Source organism: Danio aesculapii, chromosome 25, assembly GCF_903798145.1.
Source record: "Danio aesculapii chromosome 25, fDanAes4.1, whole genome shotgun sequence".
Lineage (NCBI taxonomy): Eukaryota > Metazoa > Chordata > Actinopteri > Cypriniformes > Danionidae > Danio > Danio aesculapii.
Window position 1 is genome coordinate 16954454 of NC_079459.1, and position 19952 is coordinate 16974405.

At 33.5% G+C, this 19952-nt stretch overlaps 1 protein-coding gene across 1 annotated transcript; it reads right to left on the reverse strand.

Moving 5' to 3' along the window:
* Positions 1 to 131: 131 nt before the first annotated feature.
* LOC130219566 (monoacylglycerol lipase ABHD2) lies at positions 132 to 19952 on the reverse strand. The gene is made up of 11 exons (XM_056451998.1): positions 19896 to 19952; positions 18073 to 18192; positions 16350 to 16587; positions 14840 to 15015; positions 13908 to 14075; positions 11517 to 11700; positions 11157 to 11249; positions 8185 to 8286; positions 7991 to 8060; positions 5947 to 6031; positions 132 to 977 (listed from the first exon to the last, which is right to left on the reverse strand). The coding sequence occupies exons 3-11, from the start codon at positions 16559 to 16561 to the stop codon at positions 805 to 807; spliced, it is 1263 nt and encodes a 420-aa protein (XP_056307973.1). The 5' UTR covers positions 16562 to 16587; positions 18073 to 18192; positions 19896 to 19952; the 3' UTR covers positions 132 to 804.

Consider the following 19952-nt stretch of genomic DNA (forward strand, 5'->3'; position numbering starts at 1 on the left):
CTAATTTTTCATAGTGCAATACAAACATTTTCTCAATGTTTTAACCTTGGTTTAATGTTACATATAAAACAAATAACTCCTAAAGAGGTCTAATATTACACAACATAGAACAATAGTAAGAATGACAGACATTGAAAAGAATGTTCACTTGAAACATTTTATATACGCGAACTCATCCACGAAATATTCAAATGTACTTCTAAAAGTTGCCAATAGAGGGAGACATTATCAGACAAAAAGATTATTGCTACAATTTTTACACTCCCATCTACAGCAATTTACTAAATACACTTTGTAAAATGTATTGTACCACTGAACCAAGGAGGAATTGATATATATAAAAGTGCAATGGAATAAAGTGTCGATAAAAAATAAGGCAACCTGAAACACTCGTAAACAATCAATGTGCAGATTTTCAACTTCTACTAAAATCACAACACCAAATATAAACCATTTTAAACCAGACGTTTTGATTTAACAACCGTTAGTATTTAATATCCTCTGACAACATAGTATCGAAAAATCAATGTAAATAACAGCTCAGCGTTAGCTACTATAGTTATTCATCTTTACTACTTAACATCTCCTCTCGCCAAGTATGCTTTTTAAAAAAAACATGAATCCTTCTGCACATTTTCATCCTGCGTAGCGATACACCATTGACCTCTGACCCACTGGTGTCAGTGTGGAATATTGCTGTGAGTGACTTCTATCAGTTTCCCCCAGTGAAAGTCAGAAACCATCGTCTAAGCTCAACACGGAGCGAGTATGTGGTGTTTATTGTGCTTTGTTTCGCACTCATTCTTATTGCTGGTGGCACTGCGGCTTGTGTTTCTCCCACTGACATACGGCATTAGCGTAACTGACGATGACTTTGTCCATCCAGGAAAGAGGTTGAGGAAAGAGAACAGCGCCTTCAAAGAAGCCCAGGTGACCTCCGTGTAGAGTCAGAGCGAAGATCACGTTCTGCTTCTTCTCTGAGAGCAAACACATCAAACCAGTTATTAGTCTTTTATTTATTATTTAATAATTATTTTTTCAGGGTTTTTCACCTTTATTGGTCAGGACAGTAGAGAGTATTGACAGGAAAGCATGGAGAGCAGAGAGAGGGTAAGGATCAGCATAGGATCTTTAGGCGGAATTGAACTCAGGTTGCCGTGAGCTCCGGAGTGTATGTGTTGACGCACTAACCACTACACCACTGGCGCCAACCAGTTATTAGTCTTTAGAAGAAGCTTTCATGTGATACAAACCAGTGTTTATTTCATCAATGAAAGGGCAAAAAAAGTTTGTTGACAACTGTTTTTCCAACACTAAGATGGGATAAAACCAAGCTCCTGCGGAAGTAACTGAAACTGCAATTCATCGATTGGCCTTTGGGGGCTGGCTCCAGGAACTCCAGATGTTCACTGACTGCAGTGGTAAATTGGCCAATTTTACAGCTGATAAAAACATGTTTACAGCCTGGAACAAAAGATGGTTTTGGTTCATATAGACGAATTACCAACCCACGTCAAACTTGACATCACACGGGTTCCCAGTTGCAAAAAGTGACTTAATTGCAATAGCAAACATGTCGTGTTGTGCAATAGGATGCCAAATTTGAAAGTCCAAAAATAGAACACTTTTACCGTACACCATACTGCTTTTAATGCCAACCGCAGATGTCTTTGGCTAAAAGGGAGCTGAATGGAGTGAGGACCTAATTAAAAATGCTCGACTCTGCAGTTCTCAATATCAGGTAAGTTCACGCTATGCTGAATCATAAACATCACTCATTTTTGATTGCAGCAATGATTTCAGCAAAAACTGTTACATATGGTTAATTAAACTGCGCAAACTGAATGCTAAGAATGAAAGGTGAAAGTGTAAGTTATTAAGGTAAAGTTGGGTTCTATTTACACATTCATTCAGTGACAACTTGTGACACACTCCCTATATTGTTTACCACGGCACTTTCAATATTCGGTCTGAAATAATCTGCAAGTGAGACTTGGAAACAACATTAACACTGTTTATTTGACTGTAAACAATGTTGTTCTTTGATAGTCATTGGCTGCTAATATGATTTCCCTATTTAGAGTTTGCAAATAATACTTTTCTGTCAGAATTTTGAAAGAAAATAGTTTTGCTTGATGATTACCCAGGCCTTGTATAGCTTCATCTTCTTTCCTTGTCTTTGGCTAGGCAGAACCTCGGTTTTTAGCACAACAATGTTTTGAATCTGGTCATCCTGGAGCATTATTTTTTGCACATGACCACACAAAACAAAATTGTTGGCATCCAAAGCCGTGTAGGCCTTTAACTTCTCTCTTGTTAAAACACTTGGACCTTCAATGAGTTTGTATATTTCGGGCTGGATGATTGGCTATTTCATCTTATCCAATATCCATTGGGAGTGTGCTATCGCAAATGGACCTGTCAGACGAACGGCGCTCACGTTAACGTTTATTTTGCCTGTTATCACTGTGCTTATAATACTGTTATAATACGCTGAAAGCATTATGTAAATAATATATATAATATGTAATCAATATAAATTATTTCTAAGACGACAACAAACTCTGAACCGCATCAGATGTCATTCCCTCTCTGTAAATGCTAGCGCTCCTGTTTTTTTTTTTTCTGCCACCTCGCTGCGCGCGCATCATGAATGTTTACAAACATGGTAATATGTCTATAGCTGATATTACCCTTCATGACAACTGTGAGGGGGGTGATTTTTTTTATAACTCATCCGTTTCGTTTATATCAAGTTTTATTAAGTCGGCATAATTAAGGGCGTGGCCACTTGAGTGACAGCTAGGTCTCGCTGCTCAGTGTCTCGTCACCTCAGCTGATTCCGGCTGAATAGCCACTGAACTCGGCAAATACATCATATTTTTGTTTTGTTTCATGTGGCTTTACACAGTCAATTGCCTTTTGGGGTTACTTCTTAGAATTAACAGTTAATATTGCATGCTGTGGACTTAATTGTGCTCACAAACCATTCACATGATCTCTTTTTCCCAGGTGAGTGAAATTTTTATTGGTGAAAATTCTAGAACAGTCACCTGAAACGTCATACAGTGTTGGATTTCATAAATAGCCTTGCATTTACTAACACAGACTATATTTGAAGTATTTGGAAGTATTACAACAGTGTTTTTTGAAAGACCAAAGCTAATTTTTTAATATAGTGTAGAACAACGCACATGTGGTCAGAACACTAACGAGTCACAGGTAATGAAGTATTAAGTGTTTCCCCCCCAAAAAAAAACATCTAAGCAAAATGCTAGCAGGCATCTGTAGCTCCGCTCATGCTCCGCCTCTTTGCCCTTGTTTGATTACCCACAGTCGGTGCGATGACACAAAATGGTGACGGTTGGCCACGCCCACTTGTAGCTTCATTTGCGCTCTTAAGAAACGTATGGGTGATGTCACAGATACTACGTCCATATATTTTACAGTCTATGAATAAAATCGGGACTAGGTGGATATAATTAGATACTACATTAGCATACAATATTGTTGTTGAAAATAGACAACACTATAATGTTAAAAACTAATCTAAACTTATCAAAAAATGAACCAGTTAACGTTAATTTCTGATGGACCCTTTTAACAGATATTTAAATTTTTTTTTTATCGTATGAACTTTTATGTGCGTTTATGTATGTATTAAATCATCTTTGCATCAAATTACAAAAAACGAATTACCGCTTATGCAATGTGTTTCTAATGCAGCGTCTTTGGGGCTGAGAGTAAATTTTATTTTATCTCTCCTCTGGCTGTCGTCACCAGTATCACACCATTTTTTTATTTTTCCTAAAGTCTTGATAACACTGTCATGGCATTTTTCTTTTATTATTTCAGGAAATAGGATTGTAAGAAAATTATTTGCTGTAATTCGATTCACTGCGCTCTAAGTTTACCCAACTATGATGACTTCCACTGCTGGAAAACCCAGAAATGTGAAAAGGGTCTATTAAGTGGATGTTAATGATAAGAACTAATTAAAGATAACTAATTAGCATTAATTTCTGATTAAATATCAAATTAATGATAAGTGTATCTGAGCACTTTCTGCCATAGCAGACCTGTTTTTATTCAATGAACATTCAATCTGCCCTATTTTCACTGATGAAATGAACACTGATACAAACTAAACACATTTAATTCATTAATTTATGACATTACACCAGTGTATGTATGATTCCGTTTTAAAAAGTCATTCGTTTTCATTGGAATTATGAACTTTTTAACATGCAGGTAACAAAGGGTCAGGGCAAATGAGGCCTTATCCGGACGTCATTAATATATCTACAGCAGGGGTGTCAAAGTCAGTTTAACTACACTTAAAGCACTCTCTGCTCTTGATTCAGTAAAAAGAACCAACTCATAAGAATCATTACTTCGGGAATTGAACTACACTTAAAGCAATCTATGTTTTTGATTCACTAAAAAGAACCAACTCGTAGGAATCTTTACTTCAGGTATTGAACTACACATAAAGCACTCTATGTTTTTGATTCTCTGATAAGAACCAATTCATAAGAATCATTACTTTAGGAACTGAACTGCACTGAAGGCACTCTGTGTTTTTGATTCAATAAAAAGAACCAATTCATAAGAATTATTACTTCGGGAATTGAACTACACTTGAAGCACTCTATGTTTTTGATTCACTAAAAAGAATCAAGTCATAAACAATAAGTTCAGAAATCAGATTACTCTAGTCGGACTGTATGTTTGCAACTCGTTCAAATGAATCCTCTAGTTAGAGTCATTAGTTGAGGAATCTGATTACACTTGCTGCAGCTTGGTTTTGATTCACTGAGAAGAGTATTTCATAAAAGTAATTCTTTTAAAGTATTATTGACTGATTTTGCAATATGATTTTGAATCAGTAAAAAGAATTGATTCATTTAGAATCAAAACGGAATCAGACCAGGTTTTTAATCCTATTATAAATGTTCCTTGGTATTACTTGTTATTCCTTAAATGTGATACATCCCTTTAACCGTATTAAACATTAATTAGACATCCTAAAGGTTAATCAAACCCATTCAATGCTCTTTGTAAGGCAGCAAAGAATTTGGTTGTGGCCTCTTTAAAAATGCATGAGCTTTAACGTTCTTCCGAAGCTCAAAGGATGGAGCTGAAGATTAGGTGACCCATGTTTCCTTTGTGTGAGTCGGTTAGACTTGTTAATAGCGGCTCGCCGTTGGATCTTTCACCTGAGGCTGAAGGAAGAAGCCAGTAATCTGATAAATAATCACAGAGGGAAGGATCAGATGGCCTTGAAAAATTCAGCACAGGTGTCCAGTGCTGGATCTTAGAGACACTGCAGTGCTGAGAGTCTTAATAGGCCTTAAAGCATTATTACGACATGCATCGGGGAAAACACGTGATGTTGACTGTATTTCAGGCAGCTTCATATTCAACCAGTGGTAACACTTTACAGTCGCCTGAAATTTTAATTTACAGTGTTTATTTGCTAGCTCACACTGTTATAAGGTGAATTATTAATCAGTTCATACTGAAAAATGTAGTTTGTTTTGATAATCTTCAACACTGTAAATGCGATTACTTTAAAAAAGTCAGTAAACCCATTGACTTAACTTTTATAATTATGCACATAGTTTGTTTACTTAATAATTATAAGGCAGAGAGTTTACTCTCTTTTTTAAGTAAAGTCTACTAGTCGCTTTTTACAGTGACCATTTGCTTCTGTTGAGCTATTGATCTGTTGACGTCAACCTGAGGGTTTCTATAGCAATTGTATAAAACCCTCTTTTACCATTAGCTTGCTAAGAGTGCATTTACATTTGTACAAGTTCTTTTTTAAAATAGACCAACCTTTTTGTCAAGGCGGTCAGGAATTACAAAGATCTGAGTTTGCATAGTGCATTTCCATATCTACTGTACTGTGCGTCCAGTTGATTTAGTTTAGTTAATAAATACCTGCTAGAGTTCGAGGTATCGTCAGCAGAGACTGGTGGACTAATGGATCATCTGAAGAGTTCACCAAGAGGAGAGGAACGCTGATCTAAAATTAATGACAAATATAATGGTTACCATCAAAAATATCAATTATACTAAACTGACTTGTGAAATGTAACTATATTAGGTTGTAGTAAATTAGTGGCTAATTCATATATATAAGAATTAATTCATATGAAAATGTACAAAATTTACCCAAACCTACACTGTAAAAAATATATATAAATTAGCATAAATTTTATTGTTTTTTATGTTATTTATGCTTTAGAATTGCAAACCTCAATCTTTCTTCCAACATCCTTTAACCTTTAAAAGTTTGATTATTATTATTAAACATTTTTAATAGTTTAAAGTGACATATAGTGTGGGTTGGTGTTGTATATTACGGTACAAACGCCTTGTCATAAACTGCCAGTACATTTTCTGCTACTTTACAGACTTATAGACCATTTCAATGTGTTGATGTCATTGGCCCTAAAATATTTCCTGCTTGTTATCAAACTATTTCATCAGTGTAACAAGAGCCAATTCAATCATAACTTCATGTTAAAACAGCTATCATAGCATTATGTATCAATATTTGGCTCTTTTTGAATTCTCAGAAGCTGTAGAAATTAAAAATGTAAAACAGGAAATACATGGGGACCATTGTTTTTGTTTACATCCCTCAAAATGGTCTATTTCTTTCTTTATTATTTCTTTTACATTATATTATTTCAAACTACTAAAATATGAATAAAAGTTCAACTGTAGAGTTGAATTTTCAACATCAAAAGTTGACAGAGCAAAGATCATGGTCCCATAATGCAATTCATTACCATAAATAAATACAAAACACTTGTGAATCACAAATTATGGAAACTAATTTACGGTGTAGAACTAGCAAATGTTATTAAAAATTACATAGATTAAAGGGCACCTATGGTGAAAATCATCTTTTGTATGCTACTTGGACAGAACTCTGTGTAGGTATAGTGTGTCCAAAGTCATATTGGGGTGATCTTAAGACAATAAGTCTTTGTTTTTATTTCCTGATGTTAAAATAGGATCCAAATCCCTCCCATTTTGAGGCCCACCCAACGTGATGTAGGAGTGCGGTTTCCCCGCCCACCAAATTGATTGACAGCGTGTATTAACATGTCTCCGTAGTAACGTGTATAATCATATCAACAAGACAGGACGCGCGCAAAGCAACTGGGATTAAAAGATCTGTTCAGCTCGCTGTGATCATCAGTCATCATCAAATGTGATCAAGAATGAGCTTCTCAAGTTCTCAACATTTTTAAAACTGCATGTTTGTAGTGAATTACAGCGACTTTACCGTCTTTATCACCACAGCCACATGTCAGTACAATTATAAAAGAAGATGCTTCAATCTCGGTTTGTTGACATTAAATCAGGTTTATTTTGTAACATAACGGATCATAATCAGCAGTGGAATATAACGTGAATCCTGTCACATTTGCATGCAAAAACTGTGCAAAGTTAAACGCGTGCGCTCTGTGTGTGTGTGAACTTTTTAACGACATATTGTTGCAGTATTAACTCCACAAAAAATACATCAAATAATCATTGGCAAAGTACTTTCTCACAAACGTTACGTGAGATCTGCTTCCTTCATGTCTGTCACTGTGCTGTTTATCTGACACAGCCGAGGCAGAGATTAAGGCACACTCTGACAGGCACATGGGAACGGTGGGTGGGGAGAACTAGCATTAAAGCCACAGGCAACAAAAACAGCTACAATGTGTTCAGAGGAGAAAATTCCAACATTCTGAAAGGTGTAATAATTAATCTGATGGGTGTTTTGAGCTGAAAGTTTGATGACACATTCTGGAGACACAAAAGACTTATCTTAAATCTGGAAAAGGGGGTAAAATAGGTGCCCTTTAATAGATTATACAAAATAATATGAGCATTAAAAAGCATTGGATGCAGCTCAGACTGCATCTGCACCAAGTCTCTCATGAAATCATGTCGGACTTTTGAGCTGTTTTTCACTTACATTATGTATGTAATGCACGCAGCTTTCCTTCTCATAGTACTCCTTTAGAGAGTTGTGTCCATGAAACTTCCTAATAGAGACAAAATATGAACATGAGCTGTAGTCTATCACTGTCTTGGCCACTTATAGCAAATGAAAGCCAGAGCTAACTGACATCTAAAAGCAAAATAGTGTGATGAAGGTTTTTAAAGTACCTCATAATGTTGTCATCAATCTGCATGAGAGAGGTGGCTGTATAGAGACGGCTGAGGTCAGCAAATTCCATTCTGCTGGAGTTCATACCAAATAAACTTCCCCTACAAGACACATTCAGGTCAGTCATTACAAAAGCACTGGAAAATTTTGTAAGTCCTGCTTGCTCAAAATGTTTGTGGACATGTATTTCTGCAAAACATTTGAGTAAACTAACATTTTCTTTTTAGGTTAGTAAAAATTTATTTAAATTCACTTCGATTTTCTATCATTAAAACTCAGTTACTTTAGTTCTAGGTTAATTACAATTGAATTAAAATATTATATAAACTTATAATGTATCGATGTACATTCGCTTGATTATAGTCGTGGATATTGCAGTGTATATACAGTTTTAAAGTACACATGAAATCAAAACTAACCATACTGATTTTGTTAGCTCACATTGTTAGTTGTGTGGTGAACAATACATATCTGCATGTTATTAAGAAAATAATCATCTAAAATTGAAATCAGAATTGCACTTCATGTTTGTTTTCAGTTAAATTGTCTGTCTGGGGGTTTGGGTGTGGTCAAAGAGCTTAGAATGACCAAGAGGCGACACTCAATAGAACGTTCCACTGCAACAGCAGCGCCCAGCAACAGCTCCGCGATTCCGCCATTTTGGAGTGAAAGTGATCGGCCGTCCATTGGATCTTTTTGCTGTCGCGATGACAAGCAGCTGCTTTGTTTTTTATTTATTTATTTAAAAAGCGCATTGAAGCTGAGATACAACCTAAAAGACGACAAGACAATCACAATCATCAGCACTTTTAATAGTTTATTTTACAGACCTGATGTTTATATTTTAACTTACTGTCTTGGAACTGTCCATTTTCGGTAACATTACTTTAAACTACTTTAATTTTATAGTTTACGCTCTGACATAATAAATGAATACTTCACATGTACACTTTTTGTTGCAGTATTATATGTTGTAATTTTTTTTCCAGTGTTGTCAGTTAAAGAAAGACTGATAAAGCTTTAATGTCAAAAGCCACTTTGTCCACACACACACACACACACACACACCCACCCACACACACACACACACACACACATATCTATGAATCCATTTAAACACATATGGGAGGTTTTGAAGAGACATTAAGTTGAGCATCTCTTTGAGGAACTCTAAAAGAGGGTCATTTTTGAAGAACAGAAAAGATGGATGTTGTGCAATGAATTCATTTGTTTATTTCTTGCATGTCTTGGTGAAGTCATTAAAAAGGCCATTAAAAGTAGATAAACACTATACAAACTAGATAAAGTAGTTTTTGATGCGGGGTAGGCTCATTTTTGCTTCACCTAATTTAAGTAAAACTAAAAAAAGTTATCTTGTTAACCTTATTTGCATGTTATAAGTAAAACAGAAATTATATTAAACTTAGTCTTGTTAACATTTTAAAAATTGTTTAGTTTTCATTGAGATATTATTTTAAATGTTGCTTCTTAATGGGGGTGTATGAATATATAAGATTTTAACTCATATTTAACTCAATATTTTAATTAATTCTGTCTAACGTTTGTTATCCGTGCTGTTGTTCTATTGGAATTTTCATTCCAAAATGGCTGCCGCGTGACACTAGTGGCTGTTTCCCAAACAGCAACAGAGTGTCACCTCTTGGTGATTCTATGCTCTTTCCTACATTACTACATCTAATCGGCTTTGCAGCCACGCCTACCGTTTCTCATTTAATATTGAGATTCTTTAGGAAATGCGTCACAATACAACAAAAAAATGATCTCAGCTTCTGGTTTATGCAGACTTTTTAAACGTTTTTAAACGTTTTTAAGTACATCATCAACCATAGGCTTTACTAATCACTACAATGGTAACCGAATGCATGTATGTTCTAGTTTCAGTCAGCTGTCGTCCATTTGATATGTTTATGTGCAGGTTTTTGTCCCAAAAGGAACTAGATGGTTTCATCCCTGCTAGTTTTTTGACATCGACTTGTGTCCTGGGCTTTAAGGCCTTGATATACCTCAGACGAAGTTCTTTTTTCGTCCTTTGTCTGAGAGCAAACTTTAAAAAAGACTGAGTGACGGTATAATTTTTCAAACACTTCGACACTCCCATGCTGCAGTGGGCTGGGTTGTAAATATGTCATGCTGCTTGCATGCACCTCTAAACACAATGACAGCAGCTGAGAGAACAACAGTTACATAAACATCTGCCAAACAAGATTCTCCTACAGGAGAAGTGGAGAGGTACTGACTCCCTCTTTAAAAATCTCCTTTAGAGTCCTTAATATATTCTCTCCATGGGCGATTGTACAAGTGCAGATACATCTGTATCAGCTCTGCTACTCAACTCTTCTTCTTTTTGTAGCCATAGTCTAGTGTTGTTGTTTTGGATGTTGTTCTCCTGTCTGACCTCCGTGGAATAAGATACAATTCAGGGGAAGAACACACCCACTGATTGTGTAACACCATGGACTCCCCTTAAGGTTTTAATTTGGTGAGCTGTTTTGAAATGCCCACATGAACGCAAAACAAATTGTGTTTGAATTATGTGTTTTCAGTTCGTTTCTTTATTTTTGTTTTCGTTATGCTCTAAGATTTTTCAGTTAATGTCTGAATACATTTTCGTTAGAATTTATATCACATCTCCTGTGGATTAATTGCAAAATGTGCTGTTTATTTTGATAAGAAAGAAATTCTCACCTTTCAAATTCTATTGATTTCATAATGGGATTCAAACCATAAATGTGGTTAATTTCACTGCTTCCTCTTTACTACTAGTTATAGCACCAAATAAACATGAACATAAACATCTTCATGACATCTCAGAATACAATACAAAATATTACGATTAACAAAACATTCATTTCAAGTTAACATTAGACAAAAATTCTAAAATACATTCAGGTGATTCTTTTGAATGAGAATCAAATCATCTGTATAGTGTAATAAATCGAATGACACAAACCTGTGGGACAGAATGATTTTTTTCATGTTGTCCGCCATTAGGAAGTTGTAGAGTCTTCTGCACTGATCCCACTGTAGAAATGTCTCCTGAGCTCTGATCACAAGCATAAAGAATAATAAAAAAAAACTTCTTTACCAAATAAAACAACTGTCCAAATAACTTAACTGTTTAGAGTTTCTGGGGTTATTCATGAGCAGCTCAAAGTAATGTGTTAATTCTATTAAGTTGCCTTTGAATGTTTAAAACGTTTCGATTGTTGTTTAAAGTTTATGCAAAGTGTCACGGGACATATGAAAAAAAGGTGACTTTTATATTAGATGTATTAATAATGTATTAGAGTATTATTAGTTTATTTCTGACCTGAGAGCACTGTAGCCCTGGCAAACACTGACGCAGCACAGCACTCGCTCCTGATTGGCTGGATTTTCCCCCAGGTATTTGCAGGCGATGTTTCCTCCCAGACTGAACCCCACTACGATCAGCTGAGTCTGTGGAAATGTGCGCTTTATGAAGCCCACCATGGCCGAAAACTCCCACGTACAACCTTTAATTAACACAGACACAAGAGAAATTAATTTAGTGTTAACATATTTTATATTGTATATTATAACATTACATTTAATATAATATTGTATCATATTACATATATTATAAAAGTAGCTTCAATTATTTAATGTATAAATAATACAAAATAACTATTTTACAAACATTAATATATAATTAAAAGCTAAATCATTAGCCCTACCGTAATTTTATTTTTCAACAAATTTAAGATTTTTAAACATAAATTTATTAACCAGGTTTTAAAAACTTTTGTCTCTTCCATTATCACAGTATATAACATGTAATTAGGCAAATCATTGGACAACAGTGGTTTGTTCTGTATCCAATTGAAAGAAAAAAAGTTTTAAGAGAACTAAAAATAATGACCTTTTTAAAATGACAAATTGCTTTTATTCCAGCCAACTAAAATAAATGTGTTTAAATTCACATTTTATTTCAAATTAAAATTTTATTTCAAATTAAAAGTCACATGCACACGGTACGATATGCAGTGAAATGCTTATATAGCATTGGCCCACACGGAATCTGCGCGCACAGAATTCCACAGATTTTCCAGCCTGATCTCACGAGAAAACGTAAGTATTTTACGTTTTGTCAGTTTAGTGGCTAATTCGTACGAATTTGTACAAGTTTATTCGTACGAAATTGTACGATTTTAAAAAGGAGGCGTGGCACCTAACCCCACCCCTAAACCCAACCGTCATAGGGGGATGAGCAAATCGTACTAAATCGTACGAATTAGATCGTACGAATTCATACGAATTACCCACTAAATCAAAAAGTTACGAATTGCCGTGAGATTGTGTTGGATTTTCCGCAGAATTCCGCAGATTTTTAGCCCATCATTAATTCTGTTTATTTACTTGAGTAAATGTGTGTAAATCTATATTTATTCAGTTTTTAAATTAATTACAGTAATATTATTGACTAATATAAAATGTTCATCTGATTTATGTACAATACAGTTTGTAAAGTAATATTTTCTGTCTTTTAGTAGATATATTATATGAGAGACTTGCTTTGTTTACCAAATAAAGTGGATCTAATTGTATTTGCATTTTAAACGCTAAATAAAAGTTAAAAAGATATTTTTTTTTATTTCAAATATTAAGGTTTTAATTATGATACTCTCAAAATAATTCCGCACAAATCCGCAGATTTTTACCAAAATTCTCCGCAGAAATAGAAAAAAAACGTCCGCAGATTCCGTCTGGCCCTACATATAGGCATATATAGGCATATACAGTGCTCAGTATTTATTGAGTACACCCCATTTTGAAGATTAATATTTTTATCCATGTATTTTGGTGCATTTAAACAAAGCAGATTTATTAAACAAATATATTTATTAAAATAATATTTTAGTGACCAAACATATTGTCACCTTGGAATTATAAGGTTATATCTGCGTTCTGAATGATTTTGAGATATTGAGCTTATTTATTATTATTATTGTTATTATTATTAATATTAAGAGTGATTTCTGAAGGATCATGTGACTGAAGACTGGAGTAATGAAGCTGAAAATTCATCTTTAAAATCACTGGAATAAATTGTTAAAATAAATGATAAACTGCTTTTGAACAGTTATTTTATAGTGCAATAACATTTCACAATATTACATATTGTACTGTATTTTCTGTATATTGGTGAGCAGGAGAAGCTTATTTTAAAACATTTAAAAATCCTACTGACCTCAAACTTTTAACTGGTATATATATATATATATATATATATATATATATATATATATATATATATATATATATATATATATATATATATATATATATATATATTCTAATAATATAAATCAGAATCTTAATTATGGAATATAATAAGTAAAAACAGACAATTTGAAATATAGAAATAGAAGTTATAGCTATAGAAAGTATGAACAAATATAAAAAATTTCAAACTTTATTTATGAAAAATATAGCTATAGAAAAAAAGAACACATACTATATAAAAAGTATAAAATATAAAAATAATCTTAGCTATACAAACACAAAAACATAGAAGTGTTTCTAATAAAGTGCCTGGTGCATAGAGAGGAATATGTTATTGTATATCCTATAGGTGGTTTCTAAAACGTTTGGCATGTATAACGTATAACATTTTTAATATGAAACAAGCCTGTCAGCTTATCTTAAAAAGGCGTTGTTTTCACAAACACACGTGGCTCACCGTAGGTGAACATCCTCGGGGACGTGAGCTCGATGTTTGGCAGAGCTCCGAGGTGGTTGAGAACAGCGCACCTGTAGCCCTGTTTCTGAGAGTAATCCACAAAGGTCCGTATATAATGCTTCTCACTATGGTTCCCGATCCCAGGACAGATCACCATAGTGATGTCATCTGTGATTAGACATGGGCAGATAAACATGAGCAACACCTTCAGCCCTCCTGAGGAATACTAGTCTCATAAGCAGCAGGCTCCAATAATCTTTATTTACAACATAATTAGTGACACTGGAGGAATAAACACTTCTTTTCATAAAGCCTAATGCAGGGGTAACCAATCTCGGTCCTAAAGGGCCGGTGTCCCTGCAGAGTTTAGCTCCAACTCTCCTCAATACAACTGCCTGGAAGTTTCTAGTATACCTAGTAAGATACTGATTAGCTTGTTCCAGGTGTGTTTGCGTAGGGTTGGGGCTAAACTCTGCAGGACACTGGCCCTCCAGAAATGAGTTTGATGACCCCTGGCCTAATGTAAAGAAAATATACAGTGTGATTAGTCCCACTTTATATAAACATGTGTCTGTAGATTTCAATAGCAATACATTAGTAGTTTGTTGATACATGAGTTGCCTGATATTTTGTTAATATATTAAAAAAACATTTTAAATGCAACTGCATCTAATGTTCAGATTTTTTGTGTCAAAATGTGTGCAAATTGGTTTATACTTAGTCCAATTGGCTCACTTGGATATTTAAATTTTTTTTTAAATCTTGTAATTAATAAAAGTTCATAATGTTAATGTTGCTGAAAAGATCTCAATTTTTAATGTACCCAATCAACAGGGGAGGCATGGTGAAAACTCTCAGTTCGTTATTTTACCCTATTTACATGCTGTGTCGTAAAAAATATATATATTTTCTTTCAGTAAAGTCAAGCTCACCTCCTGTGCTGTGGACCCCCTGAGGCTCAAACAGATCAAAGGTGGCTGTGGCTCCGTCTTGCATGGGCAGAAACTTACGAAGCCCACAAGGTTTAGGGGATTTCACCCGTCCAATCTTTCCATACAGCGCCGTCTGCAGATGACCACTCTTTCCCCATAACAAGGGGGGGATGTACCTGGAGACATGGGCACATGGTGCAAAGAGTAGTTAAAAAGTAATATATTCAAGTGCTGAAAACTAATATGGCAATAGCCAGAAGCACATTCGTATGAGTCAATATTATACGTTTTTATTTTATCCCAAAAATAATTAGAGGATTAAGTATAGATCATGTTCCATGAAGATATTTAGCCAATTTCTTCTTGTAAATATATCAAATCTCATTTTTTTAATTATAAATGTGCATTACTAAGAACATTTATTCAATAATAAATGTATACTTACACAAGCATTCTACAAGACAAATCTGTATGATTTTTTTCTTTTCTTTTTTGTGTGTCTTACATATACAGTACATTAATCTTTTGATTTGAAAGCTTTTTGTCTATAAAGATGAAATACAAAGTAGATGAATCCGTAAAGTCTTTGCATTTTTCTGAATAGAAGGCCACCAGGGCCAAATATCTCCTAAACAAGATTCACAAGCATTCAATGTATAAAAAACACATTTTTTCATAATACACATTTAAATCACCTCAGTAATCAAAGTCTCAAACAATTTGTGTGATTTTTTTTTTGAAGATTTGTTCTTTCTAAACCCTCCTTTCCACAAGTCTCCTCGTCCAATGACTAATTAAAGTTAAACAGTATTTATTGCTATTAACGGTCACACTGGGCTTTGTGTGTGCGAAATTCTGTCATACGGCACTGCGAAAAGGGGCGGGATTAAACAAGATAATTAGACATTTAAAAAAGCCAACGATTGCTTAATATTTTAAATTTCTGTCCAGAGAGGTCCTGTTTTAATCCTCAATTGGTCTCACGCAGTCAAGTGATGCGATTTCGCAGGTCAGAGTTCGCCAAGCTTGAACTTTGCACCGCACCAACTTGCGAAACTTAACGCATGACCCCGCGTTACCGGTCTGACGCATTCGCGTGCGTATGAATGGAAGTCTATGGGAAGAAAAGTCAAGTGTGACCGTAGCTTAAGTCCACCATCAAACACATCAGTTAAAATCAACTAATAATTGCTTGAGTAAATGTTTAAAGGATTTTACACACAAAAATGCTTTTAGTCGCTCTTCATTGGTTCCTAATCTTGTACTGTTTACCACAAAAAAAAGATGATAACCTTTGACTTCTTCAGTTGGGAAGAATAAAACATAGTCAATAGCCAGTTTCCAACATTCTTCAAAGTATCTTCTTTTGTGTTCAACAGAAAAAAGAAAGTCAAATGTGATTGGAAAAAGTGGAGGGGGAGTAAAGGATGAAAGACTTTTAGTTCTTCCTTTAACTTATTTTACCACCTAAAAAGATTTCAGCAGAAAGATGGTGGGAAACAGCACTCACTCTTTGGTAAGGACGGGGCAGGACTTGAGCAGGTAGTGATTGAGAGGAGTGTCCTGACAGGTGATGTCAGCGGCGGCTGTGGGACACTTGAGGTTGAGGCTGCGCACAATCACGTACAGCACCGCGGCTACTGCTGCCAGCTTCATGCCGTCAAACATGGCAGGCATTTCAGGAGACATGGTGCGCACGTCTGCCTCCAGCTGGGTACTCATGGTGGACTCCTTTACTTGTGGCCGATCTGCGGGGGGAAAAATTCTGTTAAGTATGAAACCAACAAATGGCTGAAAGATGACAGGAAGTTTTCAAGCATCAAAACAGTTTAAGTGTAATGTTGCTTAATTTTTTTTTGTACATTAGATTGTGTCCTGTTTGATTGTTTTGTTTTGTTTTCTGAGCAAATTATAATCACTATTTTCTGAAGATGCCACTTAAATTACTTTATGTACTTTAGAGACAATAGTCTCTTAAAAATTCTGGTTAGTCATATTTAAAACAGAAATCATCTAATGACATTAAAAAATGATTAAATTTATAATAATAATAATAGTAATAATAATAATAATAATATTATTATTATTATTATATAATTAATAATATATTATTATTTAAAGACTAAAGAGGACTTTCAAATTTTGAAACTATCACAATATATTTTGTTCAGATCAACTGGAAGCAACTAAAGAAGTTCCCTTGATATTCATAAAATGCTGTATATAAATGTAATTTTTTTGGAAAATATGTTGAATAACCTTTATTTTAATTATTTATTTATAATTATCTATTATTTAAAAGCATTTATCTTTAAAATAAAATTAGTTCTTTTCCAAAATAGAAAAATAGAAAACAGCTCTTAATGATATTTTTATATACAATATTACAAATGAACTTGCCAACTGCCTCTTAAAAATATTTCTCCTTTTATCACCTCAGACATAATTTTTCATTGGCATATTTGGGTCAAAGACGAGATGTCCCATTTTCACACACAAAAGTGATTTTATATTCATAGAAAGCATATTACATTCGAGCAAACTGTCTGCTTTAATCTTTCAAATACCTTTTGTTAAAATAAATTGTCAAGATAATATGCGTGAATAAATATTCCGTTGCCATTCAGCATAACAGATATATATTTATGTAAAAAATACTGCTACTTTTATTTTGACTGATATTTAGATTTTTTATAATACTGATGCTTTTATTATGAAGGTGTACTGTAAATATATATAATAAGATATGTGATTTTAAATTATTGGTGACAAATGAGTAAAACTGCTTTGAAGGATATCGGCAAAGTCTAATGATTTAAAATGAAATTATGGAAAAATTTAAGCATAAATAATCCTGACTAGATTGTTGGTAAATAAACTAAACTAGAAATAATGGTTAAATGTGAACATACATATCATATTCTACATTTAGCATTGTATAGACTTTTTATTGTTTTTAGTGAAAACAAAATAAAAAAGGAAAGAATGAATGATTTAAAGAATGAAGTGTTATTAAATTAAACAGGACACATTCTAATGCATGAAAAAAACAGGGTGTACTACAATTTAAAGCTTGAATCCCCATTTTTGTCTCTGACCTAAATACACACCTGTGCAGACATACATGCATTTCCAATCAGATACAAAAAAAAATTAAAAGGCACACAATAAATATACAAAAATACATGAAAACAATGGCAAAAGCAAAGACTGTTCCTATATTCATACCACACCTTGACTGTAAAAAATAGATTTGTGCAGGGTTTGAGAGCAGCTCCTGAATCTCACGGTTCAGTCCAACAGACAAACAGCAGCACTTCACTGACCCAGATGTGTCATCCAGTCAAAGTCTCCTGCATCATGCAAGAGTTACAGGAGGTTAAGCTGACTGCTCACACTGACAGACAAGAACTCTGCGACTCGAGCTTAGTACACTTTTGACTGACAGCTACATTTATGCCAGAAAGGTTAACAGCGCACTTTAATACCAACATTCTGCAACATCTGCCACTGGCCATGAAACTCGACCTGGATTGTTTTATTTAAAGCAAGCAGAATAAATTGGTGATTCACATATAATTGTAAGTATCATAATTTTATTTAATAACAATAATATTACAATGCTGACGTCTATTCATTTAATTTATTTGGGTTTTTTTTTCGATAGTTTTATATTAATAATAATAATAATAATAATAATAATAATTATTATTATTATTATTATTATTATTATTATTATTATTATTGACATTATCATCACCATCCTTGTTTTATTTTATAACAAGAAAATTATAATATTAATATTTTTACATTTTATTTATTTGTTTGTTTTTGTATTTATTATTATTATTATTATTATTATTATTATTATCATCATCATCATCATCATCATCATCACCATCCTCTTTTTTATAACAATAAAATTAGGATGTTAATGTTTATTATTTTATTTATTTGTTTGTTTTTGTATTTATTATTATTATTATTATTACTATTATTATCATTTTATTTAGCAACAATAATATTACATTGCTAATATTTATTCCTTTTATTAATTTGTTTTTTTGTTTTTACTTATTCATATTATTATTATTATTATTATTATTATTATTATTAATGTTTCTTAATTAATAGCTTTATGAGCTTTATTAGCTTTACTCTTAGCATAAATTGCAAGGCAACATGACATCTTTGTTATTTCCTTCTCATTAAATATTTTTATTTGCATTTGATGCTTGACTAGTGTTAATTTTATGCCTTCTTTGTAACATTACAGCCAGAAAATACCTATTCATTTTTACTTCCAGTATAGAAAAACCCTCTTAAAGACCGATTTGATAAATTTCTTTTATGATAATTAAATGCGAATTTGGAAAAGAATTTGGAAAGGTTGCAATGTTAGGGAATTTCAAGATAACTGAATAAAAATGATTAAAAAATGCCCAGATGAAAAGAAATACTATAGTAATTTAGAATAGATGCCATACTAAGTGTATTATGCTGTATATAATACATATTAGTATTTACAGCTCTTTGTCTTGAATGCTGCAGCATTAACTATAGTGAATTGATAAACTGTAATAAACACTGTAGTAGCCTATACTTTAGTCTTTGCTACAGTAAAGTGTGATGTAGTATAATATAGCCTATCCTAGTGTAGAAAACTACAATATTGGGTCATTTGTTCATATTACTATAGTCATTGGGTTACCATAGGCTATAGAATTACCACAACATAAAAAATTCCAATACTTTACTGTAGTACAGTTCCAAAACACAATGATATTTACTTTAAATATCTTTCTGGTCAATTTCTTGCTTTCCATTCAAGGTTTAATGTTATAATTTGATGGTTTGTAATGTTTTAACTGTATTTAAAACATCATAACTTCAGTCATGTTTTCTAGTGAAACTGCGTGTTTATAAACACATCCCGCTAAGAAAGGTATAACGCTTGGTCTTCACGTATCCTATCCTAACGATACAGGCTATGACAACTATAAAAGGAAATTGTAAACATGCGCAACGGTTTATACAAAAAGAAAACAATCCTGACCTTGTGTTGAAAGTTGTCCAGTGTCTGTCGTGCTCTCGACATCTACTCTGTACTCGC

Bases quoted from the DNA above. Each gene is read 5' to 3' on its own strand.
- LOC130219566 (XM_056451998.1), bottom strand. From the start codon at position 16,561: ATGAGTACCCAGCTGGAGGCAGACGTGCGCACCATGTCTCCTGAAATG. The intron at 11,701-13,907 runs GTGAGCCACGTG...TGTTAATTAAAG, and splicing joins CCCGAGGATGTTCACCTACG to GTTGTACGTGGGAGTTTTCG. The intron at 6,032-7,990 runs GTAAGTGAAAAA...CATTAATTTTAG, and splicing joins GCGTGCATTACATACATAAT to ATCAGCGTTCCTCTCCTCTT.